The following is an 18,015-nucleotide window of genomic DNA, read 5'->3' as shown; positions in this document are numbered from 1 at the left end:
AGCTCTAAAACAGCCGGGATGGATTTTTGGAGATTAGACCTTCTACTTCAAATGTTCTTGCTTCATCTCCATATTCTTTGATTATCTTAATATCCAGAAATGTATCAATCTTTGTTTTAATGATTTAGCCTCCAAGTTTCAGCCAGTAGAAAATTCCAAAAGTTTATTGAATCAGTATCAGAACCAGATTTATTATCAGAATCAGAATCAGGTTTATTATCACCGGCATGTGACAGGAAATTTGTTAACTTAGCAGCAGCAGTTCAATGCAATACATAATATTAAAAAAAGCACAAAATACAATAATAAATAAATAAATAAATAGCAGTATACATATATTGAATAGATTAAAAATTGTGCAAAAAACTGAAATACTATATATTAAAAAAGTGAGGTAGTGTCTAAGGGTTCAATATCCATTTAGGAATCCGATGACAGAGGGGAAGAAGCAGTTCCTGAATCACTGAATGTGTGCCTTCAAGCGTCTGTACCTCCTATCTGATGGTAACAGTGAGAAAAGGGCATGCCCTGGGTGCTGGAGGTCCCTAATAATGGATACTGTCTTTCTGAGACACCACTTCTTGAAGATGTCCTGGGTACTTTGTAGGCTGGTACCCAAGATGATGCCGACTAAATTTACAACCATTGATATATGTTGTGAAATGTGTTGACTTATTGCACCAATAAAGTGCAATTCATAAAAATACCGTGTTTAAATAGGTAGTACAAAAGATCTACAAAATGAGAGCATAATAGCGATGTACTCTTCATGGTCTCATGGACCATTTAGAAATCTGTTAGTGGAGGGGAAGAAACTGTTGAGTGTATATCTTTAGGCTCCTGTACCTCCTCCCTGATCGTAGTAACGAAAAGAGCACATGTCCTGGATAGTCGGGGGGTCCATTGACTTCTTGAGACTTTTGAAGAAGTTCTCGAAGGAAGGGTGGCTACTGCCCTTGATAGAGCTGACTGAGCTTTTTATTTGTGCCCCCATACCAGACAGAGCGCGACCATTTAGAATGTTCTCCATGGTACATCTGAAGACATTTGCCAGAATCTTTGATGTCATACTAAATCTCCTCAAACTCCGAATGAAGTACAGCAGCTAGTGTGTCTTCCTCATAATTGCATCAATATTTTGAACGCAAGATAGGTTCTTTGAGATGTTGACACCTGGGAACTTGAAACAGATCACCCTTTCCACTGCTGATCCTTCAATGAGGACTGTTGTGTCTTCCCCTGACATCCCTTCCAGAATTCCCCAATTAATTCCTTGGTCTTACTGATGTTGTTGTGACACCTCTTAACCAGCTGATCTATTTCACTCCTGTATGCTCCCTCTTCACCATCAGACATTCTGCTGATAACAGTTGTTTCATCAGGAAATTTCGATGGCATTTAACCTGCGCCTAGCCACAGAGTCAAGGGTGTAGAGAGTAAATTATGTAGCAAGTGAAGAAATCTCTCTTTATTTCTGTCACTTCTTACTTAGATTCATAGCTCCAGCCTGATTAAGACTAGGATCTTCTCTCTGTCTGATTTATCTAGCTCTCTAAGAATTTTGTAAACATTAATAAATATACAAACCCTAATTCTTCTGAACTATGAAGAATACTAGGAGTATTCAAATACAGCAAATCTTTAATCAACAAAACATATATTTCCTCTAAAGGGGTGCACTCATATAACTGAAACTCCTCTTATATGAGTGCACCCCTTTAGAGGAAATATATGTTTTGTTGATTAAAGATTTGCTGTATTTGCCACATGTACATTGCAACATGCAGTGAAATGTGTCATTTGCATCAAATCAAATCAGCAAGGATTGTGCTGGGCAGCCGGCAAGTGTCACCACGCTTCTGGCACCAACAGAGCTTGCCTGCAACTCACGAACCCTAACCATACGTCTTTGGAATGTGAGAAGAGTACACAGAGGCAGCCCACGCAGTCACCAGAAGAACTTAGAAAACTGCTTAAAGACGGCGGCGGGAATGGAGCCCCGATCAGTGATTGCTAACGACGGTGTGAGGCAGATTAAGGATGATTGAGCGATCTGCCATTTTGCTGCATCCAAGTGGGTTTCAGGAGGCGAGTGTCCTCAAGGTCAAGAGGTTAGAGACAGGGTGCGAACCAATGATCGTCCCCATTTATTGCCGATCTCACTGACTTAAGTGCTGAGGAATATTTGAAACATCGAGGCAAGTGTGGAAGGCAAGTGAGTGATCTGCACCGTTTACCAGCCACTCACCCGCTGCTGTTGGAGGAGAGTGTCTGCACGTAATGGTCTCTCTCTCTCTTCCTCTAACTCACTGCTCCTGAGGGGGAAGGCCCCAACATTCGAATGAACTCTCCCTCGATTCTGTCGGAGGACGGTACCAAATGGGTCTGTGGTTTATGGACAGTAGTTCAATCTTGTGTTTTTGTGTTCTGTGCTTTCGCCCGTTCGTTCTTGTTGCTGTTTGTGCAATTTGTTGTTTTTGCGCCTGAAGTGGAGGGTTGATGTTTTTCTTTAAGCGGCTTCCCTGGTGTTTCTTTGTTTCGTGGCTGCCTGGAAAAGAGGAATCTCAGATTTGTATACTGTGTACATACTTCGATAATAGATGTACATTGAACCCTGAAAGTTCTGCCATTTATAAATTCAACATTTTATTTATCAGTGGGAGTTTCATTACAGATATGTGATTGGCTTGCACTTGTGCACAATATAAGACCAGCAGAGTTTTATCCCTTTTGATAATATCGGCAGAATCTTGGTCTACTATTGACGGATTTGATCAGACTGAAGAGGCATTTTCCACAGGTTATGTTATGCCAGCACATGTGCTATAATAATGCAAATGAAGTATACAAGTGACCCTCACATTCTAGATATTTGGGTAACGGAAACTTGCCCTTCCTGAATTCACAGATCACTGACTAATATTATTTGAGCTATTGAATCAAGTTCAGTCTTGCAGAATTTATGTGAAACCAAAGTAAGTAAATATGAGCACAAGAGATTCTGCAGATGCTGCTAATCTTGAGCCACAGACACAGAACTTAGCAGGTCAGACAGCATCTATGGAAGGGACTAAACAACAAACTTTCACGTCGAAATCCTTCATGTGGATTAGAAATGAAGATGACAGAGGCCAGAATAAGAAGGTGTGAGGTGGGGGGGGGGGGGGGAATGCGAAGGAGTAAGGGGAGAAGGAGCTGTAATACCAGAAGTTATAGAAATTGGTGTTCATACCATCAGGTTGGAGACCTCAAATTTGGCCTCATCATGGCAAGAGAGCCCAAAAATGAACATGTCAGAATGGGAATAGGAAGTCCAATTGAAATGGGTAGCCACCAGGAGACACGAGGAATTCTGCAGATGCTGGAAATTCAAGCAACACACATCAAAGTTGCCGGTGAACGCAGCAGGCCAGGCAGCTTCTCTAGGAAGAGGTACAGTCAACATTTCAGGCTGACTGTACCTCTTCGTAGAGATGCTGCCTGGCCTGCTGTGTTCACCAGCAACTTTGATGTGTGTTGCCATCGGGAGATCCTGCTTTTTGCAACAGGCAGAGCAAAGGTGCTCTGATCAAGTGCTCCCCCAATCTGCATCAGGTCTCACCGATGTAGAGGAGGCCGCACTGCAGCACCAGATACAATAGATGACCCTGAAAGACTTGCAGGTGAAGTGTCGCCTCACCTGGAAGGACTGTTTGAGGCCCTGAATGGGGGTGAGGGTGGAGGCTTTGGGACAGGTGTAGCATTTGTCCCAGCTGCAGTGATAAGTACCAGGAGGGAGGTCAGTGGGGAGTGAAAAGTGGACAGACTTGTTTTCCAATTTCTGTTTGTGCAGTTGACATGGTTTCACATGACTGAAAATCGTAATATGGACAGGGTTTGTTTTTAGGAATGCAAGCTCGCCCCACCCCCCGAAATACAAGGGTCACCTGGATAATAACTTTCAGAAAATAAATGATCCAACAATGATTGAAGCAAAGTATATAGCTAAATACCTGGTAATATTTGGCCTGATCTATCTATCCATCTCTCTCTCTCCCTCTCTCGCGCTTTCTCTCTCCCTCACTCTTTCCCTCTCGCTCCCTTTTCTCTTTTTTCTGACAAATATTTGAAGATTTCAATTTCCAAATCACTTCTTTGTTGATTTTATCTCCCATTCTTCTGTGATTTGGTGAACCTTGATCCATGACCTTTCACTTTGCCTTTTCAATAATATCAAGTATCTGCTCCCCTTTAAAAGTTATTTTAAAGTGAACACAGCAGAAATTCTTTGATTTATTATCTCTGTAACATCAATACGTTGGGAAGAGGAGTGAATATTTTTTTCTCTTTTTGACAGAAAGTGAACAATTAGGTGTTTTACTTAGTCAAATTAATTAGCCTATAACTGTGGGATGTCTGTCGATTTGTTGAAGCTAATATAATTGATTGTGGATATTTTTTTCATTTACACAGGGACACCAGTGAATCGGATTCCCATCATGGCTAAGCAGGTGTTAGATCTGTACAGTCTGTACAAGCTTGTCACTGAAAAAGGCGGCTTAGTGGAAGTCATCAATAAAAAGATCTGGCGCGAAATCACCAAAGGCCTCAACCTCCCTACCTCTATTACCAGTGCTGCTTTCACCTTGAGAACCCAGTAAGTAATGCAAACATGTCTGGCCACTGATCTTACAATGCAACATATTTGCCAAGGATCATAATACAGAAAGGTCAGCTGTGGCTGTACGATGTGTAATATCTCTGGACTGAGAAACATAGCTTTCTGTTCTTGCAGTATCAGAGCAGACTCGACTGGTCAAATGGACTAATTCTAATCCTATATCATGTAGTCAATGGTCAATCATCTCCAGAGACCCTCTCATGTGGGGTCAGGGGCAACCAGAGAACAGGTGACATTCAGGGGGCACATGGAGAGATAAGAGTCTGGGCATATGGTTCCTGACAATGGCAAAACCATTTTCACTCATCTACAGTCTGTGGGCTTTGCTGGCAAAGCCACCAATCGTAGTCCAGCTCTGATCGTGGCCTCTTCCTTCAATCTGGATTCAGAGAAGAGCTAATTACACCGTGAATCCAGAGTCACTTTTCAGCTAGATGTCAGATTTGCTTCTCTTACTAACATTTACAGACCATTTATGTTTCATGACAATTTGTCCATTGTTATCAATATCAGCACTTTAATTGAATTTAAATGGCCAGGATTTAAACTTAGTTCTCTGGTTTACTAATCTGTAGTCCTAGGGCAAGCAGTGTATTGCAGAAACTCAGAGGAGGAGGTGCTAATTAAAATCATTGCAGGTGGGAGAAATCACCCATCAACATGATATGTATAATGTTCAAACCCCAAAGACACCAGATTTCAATTTGAAATATAAAGACAGAATGTAAAAGAGGAAAGATAGATTAATATTTGTAGTGAATGTATTCTTCTCAGTTGTGTTGAAGAAAACCACATCAAGGATTACAAACTCTGTGGCGACTTATTAGGTACACCTGTAAACCTGCTTGTTAATGCAGATATCTAATCAGCGAATCATGTGGCAGCAACTCAATTCATAAAAGCAAGTAGACATGGTCAAGAGGTTCAGTTGTTACAAAACATCAGAATGGGGAAGGAATGTGATCTAAGAGATATTGATGGTGGAGTGCTTACTGGTGGCATACAGGGTGGTTTGAGTATCCCAGAAACTGCTGATCTGTGATTTTCATGCATGACAGTCTCTAGGGTTTACAGAGAACATAACAAGAAACAAAAAAAATCTAGCAAGTAGCTGTTCAGTGGGTGAAAATACCTTGTTAAGGAGAAAGGTCAGAGGAGAATGGCCAGATTGGTTCAAACTGAAAAGAAGGTGATAGTATCTCAAATTACCATATGTTACATCTGTGGTGTGAAGAGGAGCAACTCTGAACACACACTTGTCAAACTTTGAAGTGGATGAACTACTGCAGCAGCATATCACAAACATACACTCAGTGGCCATTATATTAGGCACAGGAGGTACAAATTTATGGATGGGATGCCATAGTAGCGTAATGTCTAGTGCTGCCCTATTACAGCACAGGACGTAGGAATTCAGAGTTCAATTCTGGCGTCCTCTGTAAGGAGTCTGTACGTCCTCCCTGGGGAACACATGGGTTTTCCCTGGGTGCTCTAATTTCATCCCACAGTCCGAAGACATATTGTGTAGGTTAATTGTTCATTGTAAATTGCCTTTGATTAGATTAGGGTTGAAATCGGGCCTCGTCAGTGTTGCTGGGGTAGTGCGGCCAGAAGGGTCTACTCCATTTGTAGCTCTGAGTAAAAAATAAACACATTTTATTGAATGTTGTGTGCCTCCAACCTTTCCTGTTTGTTTTACAGTATGTTAGATTACTTTTTTTGCTCAATCTAAATTGGAAATGGTATTCATTAGGTTAATACAAGGAGCCAACATCCAAATGACCTTCCATACAAGCAAAACAAGAGTAGGCAGCTGCATTTTACAGAAATATCGTTCTATATCAGTAGGGAGAGACGTTGGTGGGCATGTGAAAAATACAGAAGTAAATTGTAAAATATCAGGCAAGGTCAAGGACAAAGAGGCCCATTAATCCTCATTACAAGCCGTCACTTCCCAGCCTGACAATCATAGCATTGTGCTAACCTGCTGTGCCACCAGCCCGCCCGATGAAAAGTAAATAAACTGCAGATGCTAGAAATCGGAAATAAAAATGGAAATTTTGGAAATGCTCTGCAGGCAAGATAGAGAGAATAAACAGAGTTAGCACGTCAGGTCAATGACCCTTCATCCGAGTTTGGATTTCGGGGGCAACTGTATGATTGCAGCTTCATTGTTCATTTGCTCTTGAACCTGTATTTTACGAACCTGAAGATTTGATCCTGGTGGAATCGATACTAGACCTTCAGTGGGTATGCTTTTGGAGCTTAACGATCTCACCAATTAGAACAAAATGGCACTTGAACCCAGCTCAATGAATGGTTGTTATGGAATAATTTGGGATGTTCTTTCAAATTAGTGAGCGGTCAATATACGTACTTAGACCTCTGTTAGTTTGGTACAAGATCAGGATTAGCAAGTTCCAGATTCTGAATATTTTCTTTGTTGGCCAAAAAAAGTAAGAGACAAACTCTATTAAGTAATAACAAAGCAGTCCGTGAGAACCAATATGTATAAATCAGGAGCAGGCCAGTCAGTCCCTGATGTTTGCTTCACCACTCAGTAAGATGATGGCTGATCATTTACCTTAGATCCACTTTTCTCATCTAACTCCAGGTCATTGTTGTCTAATATTCTATTGACTTGGTATTGGTTTATTACTGTCACATGTACAAAGACACATAAAAAGCTTCACTTGCATACTGTTTATAGAGATCAAATCATCGCACAGTACATTGAGCAAGGAAAATGTAAAACAATAACAATGCAGAATAAAGTGGCAAAGTCAACAAAAAGTGCAGTATTTGTCAACGTGGAGCAGAGAGCGAGTTTGTGAAGCCGGTGGAAGCAAAGGAAGTTGGGAATGGTGAAGGTGGAGTGCCACCGGGGGGTTGTGGGACAGGTGGCAGAGAAGGTGTGCCAGTGGTGGGGGTTTGGTGCGGGTGCAGACACACCAAATGCTGAGACACCAGGCAAGGTCATTTGATTCCAAGCAATTGGTTTATTGATCATGTGTCTCTGGTGTTTGCCACTCCCTCCCTCTCCCTCCTCCTTTGCACAACCACGATTCCCCTCTCCCTGCCCCCTTCCCACTCTCAGTCCACAATAGAGACCCATACCAGAATCAGGTTTATCATCACTCACATATGTCATGTGTGTGTGTGTGTGTATATATAAATATATATATATATATTTATTTATATTTATATATACATTGCACAGTACTGTAGATTACAACATTCTTGCTCACGTGTACTTAATGGGTCCCTAATTCCCTGTTTGCTCTCAACATAATTTTTTTAATTATACCGATACATTTCCTACCTTGCAATGTGTAGAAGCATTCCATGATCTATTGGATTTTGGACACTGATATCTAGTATTGCCATAGCTACCTTTTTCAAAACCCCAGGAAGCAAGCCATTAGGTCATAGAAATTTACCACCTTGCAATCCTATTAACTTTCTTCAAATGTTTATTCATTGCAATTGTCCACTATTTCTGGAAGTTGTTGCTGAGTCTTCCACCAAAGCAAACAAGAAGTTTAAAGAGGCCATTTTGTTGTGTTCTTTCTAAACAAGTCTATAACCTTCTACCAGCTCTGTGATATCTACTGCAAAATCTGTTTCAAATCTTATGAACTAATTTACCATTTTGAATGGTTGAGAAATACTGGTGCATCCAGTCCACTTATTGCCCTACTAGACCCCAAACAGCAGTCATCATTGTTGGCTATACAGACAAAATGCTGGAAGAACTCAGCAGGCCAGGCAGCATCTATGGAAAACAATACAGTCAGGCTATTGTTGGCTATGTTATAAATGTTGTAATCTTCAATTGCATGTTTCCTTCAACAACAATTGCTGGCAAGTACCCACTTCCACAGCCAGATTCACAGGAAAAGAGTCAGGGATGGTGACCACAGGACCATTTAGTTCTGTGCCATGGTTGGGGGGAAGTGGATAGTGGGGTGCATGGAAGCCGATGGATGGGTAGGCCTCTACGCCAGTGAGACAGGAAGTAGATTGGAGGCTGCTTTGTTGAGCACCTCTGCTTCATCCACTACAGGCAGGATTTCCCAATGGCCAACCATTTCAATTCCATTCTCATTCCCATTCCAACGTGTTGATCCATGGCCTCCTCTACAGCCACGATGAGGCCACTCTGAAGTTGGAGGAACAACACCTCATATTCTTTCTGGGTTACCTCCATTCTGATGGCTTAAACATCAATTTCTCTAACTTAATGGTAATTTTTCTCCCTTCCCCCATCTCTCTTCCCATTCCTCATTCTGTCTTCCCTTTTACCCCTTCTCTTCTCACCTGCCTCACCTCCCTCTATTGCCACTCCTCCTTCCCTTTCTCCCATGATCCACTCTCCTCTCCTATCAGATTCCTTCTTCTTCAGCCTTTTACTTTTTTTCCACCTATCACCTCCCAGCTTCTTACTTCATAACCCCTCTCCCCAGCCACCGACCTCCTCCCTCAACTGGCTTCTCCTTTCACCTTATACTGCGTGCTTGTACCCCTTCTCCTCGCCCCTCCCCGTACTTCCTTCTTCTGGCTTCTTCTCCCTTACCTTTCCAGTCCTGGTAAACGATCTTGGCCCAAAAGATCAACTGTTTACTCCTCTCCATAGATGCTGCTTGACCTGCTGAGTTCCTATGCTACTATGAAAGGGCGGGAGTATGGCCATCGAGTGACGAATATCCAGACGGAGGAGAGGAGAACGTCGATGGATGTGTAGGAGTGGTGGGGAGGGCACATTGGGAGCCTGCACTGTCTGATACTCCAGAGAGACACATCAGTGTCTGGGGGCTCGAGAGATGAGTATTACGACCGTAGGTGAGAGCTGTCAGAGCATCACCAGAGGTGGTGATTTTGGTGAAGATAAGGGGCTAAACCTAGAGAGGGGTTCCAGTGCAGTACTGCCCTGGGAACACCAGGCCTTCCTGGGAAGCCCAATGCTTGTGGTTCCTGAGGTAACATTGGGATTGGGATTGGTATCGGTACGTTATTATCACACGTACCAAGATACAGTTGTAATTTGCTTTATTGAGATACAGTGCAGAGTAGGCCCTTCCATCCCTTCAAGCTGTGCTGCCCAGCAACATCTGAGTTAACTCTAGCCTAATCACGGGACTATTTATAGTGACCAATTAACCTGCCAACCAGTATGTGTTTGGACTGTGGGAGGAAACTGGAGCACCCGGCGGAAACTCACGCAGTCACGGGGAAAACGTATAAACCCCTTGCAGACAACAATGGGATTTGAACCCGGATCCCTGGTACAGTAAAGCATTGTGCTAACCACTATGCTACCTTGCCACCCCTTGTTTGCATTCAAACATAAAAGAGAATGTCTGGGGCGGGTGAGATCTTTGAATATGCTGGCTGCTTTAATGGGGTAGCAAGAAGTATAGTTCAGAATCCACAGAGGTGGGAGGGGCACTGGGGGTGGGGTGCAGGTGCCTGTGATGCGCTGAGCTACGTCCACAACTCTCTGCAGTTTCTTGCAGTCACGTGCAGAGCAGTTGCACCAAGCCGTGATGCATCCAGATAGGATGCATTCTATGTTGCATCAATAAAAATTTGTAAAGGTCGATGGAGACATGCCAAATTTCTTGGCAAGGACCATGATTTCCTTTCAGTGCTTGAAAAAGAATGCTGCTCAGTAAATGATGTGTCCTATCATGAGTGAGGCTGGGATATTTTCTTTCAGAAGAGAACTCTGAGCAAAGATTTGAACAAAACATAAAGTAATATTGAGGGATCTGCTGAAAGAGTCTAATGAGAAACTGAAGGGTTCAAGGACCAGAGGTCACGGAGTATAAAGGGAAAGACAATTATTAGTGACAGGAGAAAAAACTTTATTACTTAGCATATGCTTGGAATGTTGTAAGCACTGCTCACAGATGTGTGGAGGCATGTTTCATTGTGACCGTCAGCAAGGAATTCTGCAAGTAAATAATGAGGAAAGATTTGCAAGGCTACAGAGAAGGAGCCAGTGGGTGGAATTAATGAATTGCTCAGAGACAATATGAATACAATGAGCCAAATAAACCTCCATACATGCCAGGACGAGGCCCCCATTCATCGGAGTCAACCATGGATGCTGCTTCCCAGCATCGAGCCTGGGCAGTAAAATATGGAGAGCAAGCTGTTGCCCATGTTGAACGCTCCCCCTCTTCACACAGCTGATGGATCAACAGGAATAGCAGAGACCGATACAGTTTGGCACCAGCAACATCACAGCAGTTGCCAATCAGTGTTGAACTCAACGTGGGACTGCCTTAGGGACTCCAGCTCCGGATTTTCCCTCAGAGTTTACTTCCGAAGCCTTTTGCATGAGTGGGTGTAGCCGCAAGGCAGCGGAGGTTTGAGATCAGAAGTTTCCTTCTCTAGATGAGCTGCCAACCACGGCCTATGAGCCCCATCTGCCTGAAGTGACCGGTTTTAAGGCACTAGTAACTCACCTTTGGCCCTTCTCCTGTCAGTAGAAATGGTTCTGCTGGGCATAATAGCTGAGCCACACATGAAGACCAGGAGTTGGACTTGGTTGTTAGAGGCTATTTGAGATGCACACCATTGGAAGCATTTAATAAGTAGTGGGAGCTTATCCACACTACCACCCCCAGCTATGACAAACTTAAGGAATATTCCACAACTACTCTTAATTCTATGTGCATTCCTCAATCAGAAAAGAGTTAGATTGATTCCTCAAATGGGGAATTAACAGATTGAGCAGATTGGGCCTAAACTCTTTGGACATGAGAAGAATGAGAAATGTTCTCATTTAAATATCCAAAAATATCTTGCAGAGTTTGATCGGGATGATGGAGGAATGTGTCTCCCTGTATGGTCTCAAATTAAACAATCAGCCATTCAGGACAGAGTTGGAAATAAATTTCATCACCCTGAATCTTTTTGACTATTGACTGCTCGGAATTTACTACCCAAGATGTCTGGAGGATCATTCTTTAATACCAATCAACTCTAATACGTTTTGTTAGATTCACTGTTGTCCATAAGGAATTTGTACATTCCAAAGTCGTTTTGGTTTGTTTGTTGATTTAGAGGCATGGGCTGTTTGGTTTAGAATGACCTGTTACCATGATTTATTTCTAAATAAATCAATATAAAAAGAATGTAGGAAAGCACAATTATTAAGCAAAAACAACTTCCATCCCCAGACTGATATGAAGGTCCATGGCCTCTTCTAATGTCACGACGAGGCCAAATGCCATTGGAGGAGCAACACCTCATATTCAGCCTGGGTAGACTTTGACATGACGGCACAAGAATTGATTTTTCTAACTTATGATAACAACTTCCCACTGTTCCCCCGGCAATCACCCCCAACTTCTGCTTTATCGCATTCCGGTGGCCCTTGCACCCCTTCTCTTCTTTTCCCCTGGTCTCCTAACTTGTCCATCACCTGCCTCCAATTCCCCAACTCCTTCCCTTTATTGCACTGTCCTTTCCTATCAGATTCCTTCTCATTCAGCCCTTTGACTCTTCCCCTAGTTTCTCAAATCATTTCTTTTCATCATCCCTCTCCCACCCAACTATCTTCCCTCTCACGTGGTCTCACCTATCATCTACCAGCTTGCAGTCCTCTTTGTCCCCTCATCTTCTTATTCTGGCTTCTGCTGCCTAACCTGCTGAGTTTCTGCAGCATTTTGTCTGTGTTGCAAAGGTAGAAGGTAAGTTATGAATAGCAGAGACGGCACAAGGAACAAAAGGGAGAATAAAATTACACCTGTGTGAATCCCTGCAGCATCTGGTGACCTTGTGATCTCCTTCGTAGAGGGTGATGCTCAGAACACCTTTGAAGAGGGTAAACCCTTGCAAGGTATCAGGCCCTGATGGTATACCTGGTAGGGCATTGAAAATCTGTGTCAACTAACTGACAGGAGTGTTCAAGGACATCTTCAGTCTCTTACTGCTACAGCTGAAGGTTCCTACCTGCTTCAAAAATGTGACAATCCTACCAGTGCCCTGAAGAGCAGGGTAAGCTTCTTCTATGACTTTCGTCCAGTTCCACTCAGATATACCATGATGAAGTGCTTAGAGAGGCTGGTCCGGCCCAGAATCGGCTCTTGCCGAAGCAAAGACCTGGACCTACTGCAATTTGCCTAACACGACAATAGGTCTACAGCAGATGCAACCTCACTGGCTCTCTGTTTGGCCTTGGATCATCTGGAAAATGGCAATACCTACCTCTGGCTGCTGTTTATTGATTACAGCTCAGCATTCAACACAATTATACCCGCAGCTCTAATCAATAAGCTTGAAAACCTGGACCTCTATATCTCCATCTGCAACTGGATCCTTGACTTTCTCACCAGGATTCCACAGTCAGTGCTGAACGGAAATAACATCTCCTTTCGCTGACAATCAACACAACCTCAAGGATACATGCATCTCATTGCTCTAATCTTTCTAGACACACAACTGTGTGGCTGGGCACAGCTCAAACATCATCTATAGAGTTGCTGATGTCACAACTATTGTTGGAAGAATATCGGATGGAGACGAGGAGACGTACAGGAGTGAGAGAGATTAGCTGCATGAGTGGTGTCTTAGTAACAACCTTGCACTCAGTGTCAGTTAGACCAAGGATTTGATGGTGGACTTCAGGAAGGAGAAGCTGAGGGAACACACCAGCTGCTTTGAGCGTCCTATGGACTCGGACCCCAAGATCCCTCTGATCCTCCACCCAGCCAGGAGTCTTACCATTAATACTATATCCTGCCATCATACTTGACTTACTTCACACTTATCTGGTTTGAACTCCATCTGCCAATTCTCAGCCCAGTTTTGCATCCTATCAATGTCCCACTGTAACCTTTGACAGCCCTCCACACTATCCACAACACCTCCAACCTTTGTGTCATCAGCAAACTTACTAACCCATCCCTCCACTTCCTCATCCAGGTCATTTATAAAAATCACGAAGAGTAAGGGTCCCAGAACAGATCTCTGAGGCACACCACTGGTGACCGACCTCCATGCTGAACATGACCCCTCTACAACCACTCTTTGCCTTCTGTGGGCAAGCCATTTCTGGTTCCACAAAGCAATGTCCCCTTGGATCCCATGCCTCCTTACTTTCTCAATAAGCCTTGCATGGGGTACCTTATCAAATGTCTTGCTGAAATCCATATACATGACATCTACTGCTCTTCCTTCATCGATGTATTTAGTCACATTTAAATGAAATACGAAACAAATTAGAACTTCCAGAACTACTGCTGGTTGTCCACTGTATCTGATGAAGACAGAAAACCTGTGCAGGAGAATTTTTAAAGTGGAAAAGCCTTTGCACTGGGGCAGTTCTATTCCCTCGACCTTGAAATCCAGATGCTAGTAGGATGAGTAGGTGTCACAACTGGGGACTTCCCTGGTTACAGTGGATGGCCATGACTTCTGTGTCTTGTCATGTGATTCGCTCTTCACATACCAATTCAGAACCACTTTCCTGGCCATTGGATCTCTCTGTAGGTCTCATCCACCCAGTCCGCCGGAACGGACTTCACGTGCTAAGACAGGCATGTTCCTATCTCACTGGGGTATGAGACCCACCAGCTACCCTCATCTGATTTAGCCCACCCACTGAGGTGGTGAACTGGGTGTGGCCGCTATCGCATGAACCGGCTAATTGAAGCCACAGATGAGAGATGAGGTGAACGAAGATAACATTCAAGATGATTGTCGAGACATTCAAATTTTTTATAGTCCCTAATTTGTTGAAGTAGTGAAATTGTTTCATTTCTTTTGCAGCCATCTCTGCCATCTCTAAGTCTGAATGCTTGGAACCGTGGCAGTCAGACAGTTCTGAATTCTCTTACTGCTTATTTCTTGCCAGTTATCAGTGACAAAAATAACTGCTTTTTGAATACAAACACATGCAACTGACAGTATTTAAAAACTGCTGTCTCTAAGCATGATGTAGTGTCGAACGACCACACAACGTGCACACAACTGATACTACTTAGCAGCAGTTCGGCAACAGTCTCCTGCCACAATTAAATGGCATATCGTCCCAAGTAAATGAAGGGAATCCCAGGCATTTTCTTGATTTCTTTTTGTTCTTTAAGAGTTATCGCAAGTAAGCAGCTGCCCCATTTAATCAATGATCCAGTTAACTGGAATCCACCATAGAGTTTTCTTATTGTAATTTGTAATTTTTTTTACTATTATATATTGCACTGTACTGCTGCCACAAAACAACAGATTTCTCCATATGCCGGTGATATTAAACCCGATTCTAAAGTTCATGGCTGACTGGTGTTTCTATTTCTCCTGTTTGTATATTGAAGCATAATATTGAAGTATTCTGTTGAACTTATAGAGTTACAGAATGGACTAGATGGGCCAATGGGCCTGTTTTCTGTGTTGTAGTGCTCTATGACTCAATTAGCATGTTTTCCTTTACTATTACAATGCTGTAAAAGCAACCAATAGTTCAATTTCCAGGTGAAATTTCCTTAAAAATTTTTTTAGAGGATCACTATCAAATGTCTTCTGAAATCAAAGTGACTTTAGAACATAAAGCAATATAGTACAGATCCTTCAGCCCATAATGTTGTGCTGACCTTTTAACCTACTCCAAGATCAATTTAATACTTCCCTCCCACAAAGCCCTCTGTTTTTCTTTCATTCATGTTCTTATCTAAGAGTTTATAATCTTTATTTGCTGGTTTATTCCTCTCTCCTCTCCTGTCAGATTCCTTCTTCTTCAGCCCTTTATCTTTTGCACCTCTCACCTCATAGTTCCATCATCTCGCCTAACCCACCCACACATCATCCCCTCACCTGGTTTCACTTATCACTTTGCAGCTTGTATTCCATCCCTTCCTCCGAAACTTCCTATTCTGGCTTCTTCACCCTTCCTTTCCAGTCCTGATGAAGAGTCCCAGCCCACCCAGAACATCGATTCTTTATTCCTCTCCGAAGATGCTGCCTAACCTGCCAAGTTCCTCCAGCAATTTGCGTGTGTTATGCTGGATTTCCAGCATCTGCAGATCCTCCCATGTTTATTTATCTCTCCTTTCCATGGCCCTGTAATCAAACGAACACAGTAAGATTTCTGTATTTCAGTATATGTAGTTTCCTGTTCTCAAGTAATTTTGTAACCTGAATTTTATTTGTAATCCTTTAATGTCTGCATGTTATAAGGCCAATTAAATAATGTTCAGCTGAATTTCCAGCTTTGATAACCTGAGTGGAAAGATAATGGTCAGGGGATTAATTGAACAATTATGGTCTTTTTCACAATGCTGCTAATGTTCTGGCCATATCAGCAGAAGAAGTCCATCTGGTCAGAATTTGTGGAGTTTGCACGTTCTCCTCAATGAATTATCTGTTTTGAATTTCCACCTGGTTTCTTCCCACATCCCAAAGATCTGCTTGTAGATTAATTGGTTACTGTAATTTACTGCTCAATGTAGGTAAGCAACAAAGAATCAAAGAACGGTTGACAAGGATGTGAGAGAGAATAGGTTGCAGGAGTGCATCTAATTGCTACACAAGTTAAAGTGATATGGTGTACTGGCCTTCAGTAGTCAAGGGACAGATTTCAAAAGATAGTGATAATGTTGCAAATCTCTAAGGCTCTGGTCTGACCGCATCTGGAGGACTGTGTTCATTTCTGGTCGTCTCATTATCGGGAGGATGTGGAAGTTTTAGAGAAGGTGTAGAGGAGATTTACCATGATGGTGCCTGGGTTAGAGAACAGTTCTAATGAGCAAAGGCTGAGTGAGCTAGTGCTTTTTTCTTTGGAGTGAGGGAGGATGAAAGGCAGCTTGATGGAGGTGTATATGATTATAAGAGGCATAGGTAGAGTGGATAGCTAGTGGCTTTCTCCCAAGGCCGCAATGGCCAATACATTTGTTTACCGTGATTGGAGGAAACTTCAGGGGGGATATCAGAGATAGCGTTTTTACACAGAGAATGGTAAATGCCTGGAATGCACTACCAGGGTTGATGGCAACATTTAAGAGACTATTAGATAGACACGTGGATGAAAGAAAAATGGAGAGCAAAGGGCAATGTGTGAGAGAGGCATTGCATTGATCATTGAGTAGGTTAAAGATCCGTGCTGTATTGCACTGCTTTATGTTCTTTGTTCAATGATCTAACTATCAGGAGAAGATTGTTCTGCTGGGAGCTGCTCAGCCTGGACCTGATGGGCCAAATAAGCTCCTTCTGTGTTGTAGTCTACATAGCCATAGAATTCCATTGAGGCATTGCTAATATTTATGAATTGGATTTGTCGACACAAGTCCAGTTTTTCTTTGAAATGCTTTGAGTTTTCTTGCTTGTAAGAACATAGTACATGATAAATAAGAGTAGGAGAAGGCCATTTGGCCCATTGCATTTGCTGCACCATTCAGTCAGATCATGCCCGATCTGGCCACGTGTTCAGCTCTACCTAACTGCCTTCAAAAGGTCATGTCCAGTATCTATTGTGCATAATCTTTCACTGAATATTGAGTAAAAAGTTTTCTTCTGAATTTGCTGCTTCCTCCTGTTTAGCAGATTCAAGGAGAGGAGATGAATAGACAGATGTTCCAAGCAGACACATTTGTCTCCTGTCAAACTGGCAAGCAGCCCATTTCCTTGTGGATGGAGGGGGAAGTGGAGGGAGGCGCCAAGTTTGAAGAGCTGCACTAAAGATCTTTTGCTCACCCAGAAGCTGACTTTGTTCAATTAGACTGACCTATCACAGGAGCTCAAATCCTTACTGCCTATTATCATCAACCACTGAAGCTAACTTTATACAGCCTGAAGCAGATTGTGCCGAGATGCTTGTAAGGTTAGGATAATGGTTTTGTGTTGCAAAAGTTTAATGAGATAGTTTGATGCTATGCTTATGTTTATCTGCCTCCAAGGTGTCTGGTTTTCAGTAGATACAAAAAATCACAGCAGCCTCTGTATTTTTTCAAAGTTTCAAAATAAGTTTATTATCAGAGCATGCGTAAGTCACCGCGATTTACAGTACATTTATTATCAAAGTGTGCGTGCAGTATACAACCTTGAGGTTCGTCTTCCCACAGACAGCCACGAAACAAAGAAAATCTACGGACCCAATTTAACGAAAAACATTAAACCCCCAACGTGCAAAAAAAGAACAAATCGCGCAAACGGCAAAAAAGCAAGTGAAAAACACAGAATGCAAAATAGCAAATCACAAAGACATCGAAAGAGTCCAGGTATATTCAGTTCAGCTCAGTTCAGTTCAATCTATTTCAAACCATATACTCCCCTGAGATTCATTTTCTTGCAGACATTCAGGGTAGAACAAAAATACAACAGAATCAGTGAAAATCTACACTCGAAAACTGGCAAAA

At 42.6% G+C, this 18,015-nt stretch overlaps 1 protein-coding gene across 4 annotated transcripts in view; it reads left to right on the top strand.

Moving 5' to 3' along the window:
* Window positions 1-18,015, top strand: part of arid3c (AT rich interactive domain 3C (BRIGHT-like)) — a 587,014-nt gene that overhangs the window by 529,473 nt on the left and 39,526 nt on the right. For all 4 annotated transcript variants that reach the window (XM_063042792.1, XM_063042791.1, XM_063042790.1 and 1 more), the window contains exon 4: window positions 4,453-4,636. In XM_063042792.1, coding sequence (XP_062898862.1) covers window positions 4,453-4,636 — 184 coding nt within the window. The remainder of the gene's footprint in view (window positions 1-4,452; window positions 4,637-18,015) is intronic.

Source organism: Mobula hypostoma, chromosome 3, assembly GCF_963921235.1.
Source record: "Mobula hypostoma chromosome 3, sMobHyp1.1, whole genome shotgun sequence".
Taxonomy (NCBI): Eukaryota; Metazoa; Chordata; class Chondrichthyes; order Myliobatiformes; family Myliobatidae; genus Mobula; species Mobula hypostoma.
The sequence above is the reverse complement of the archived record's forward strand: the minus strand, read 5'-3'. Positions and strand labels throughout refer to the sequence as shown.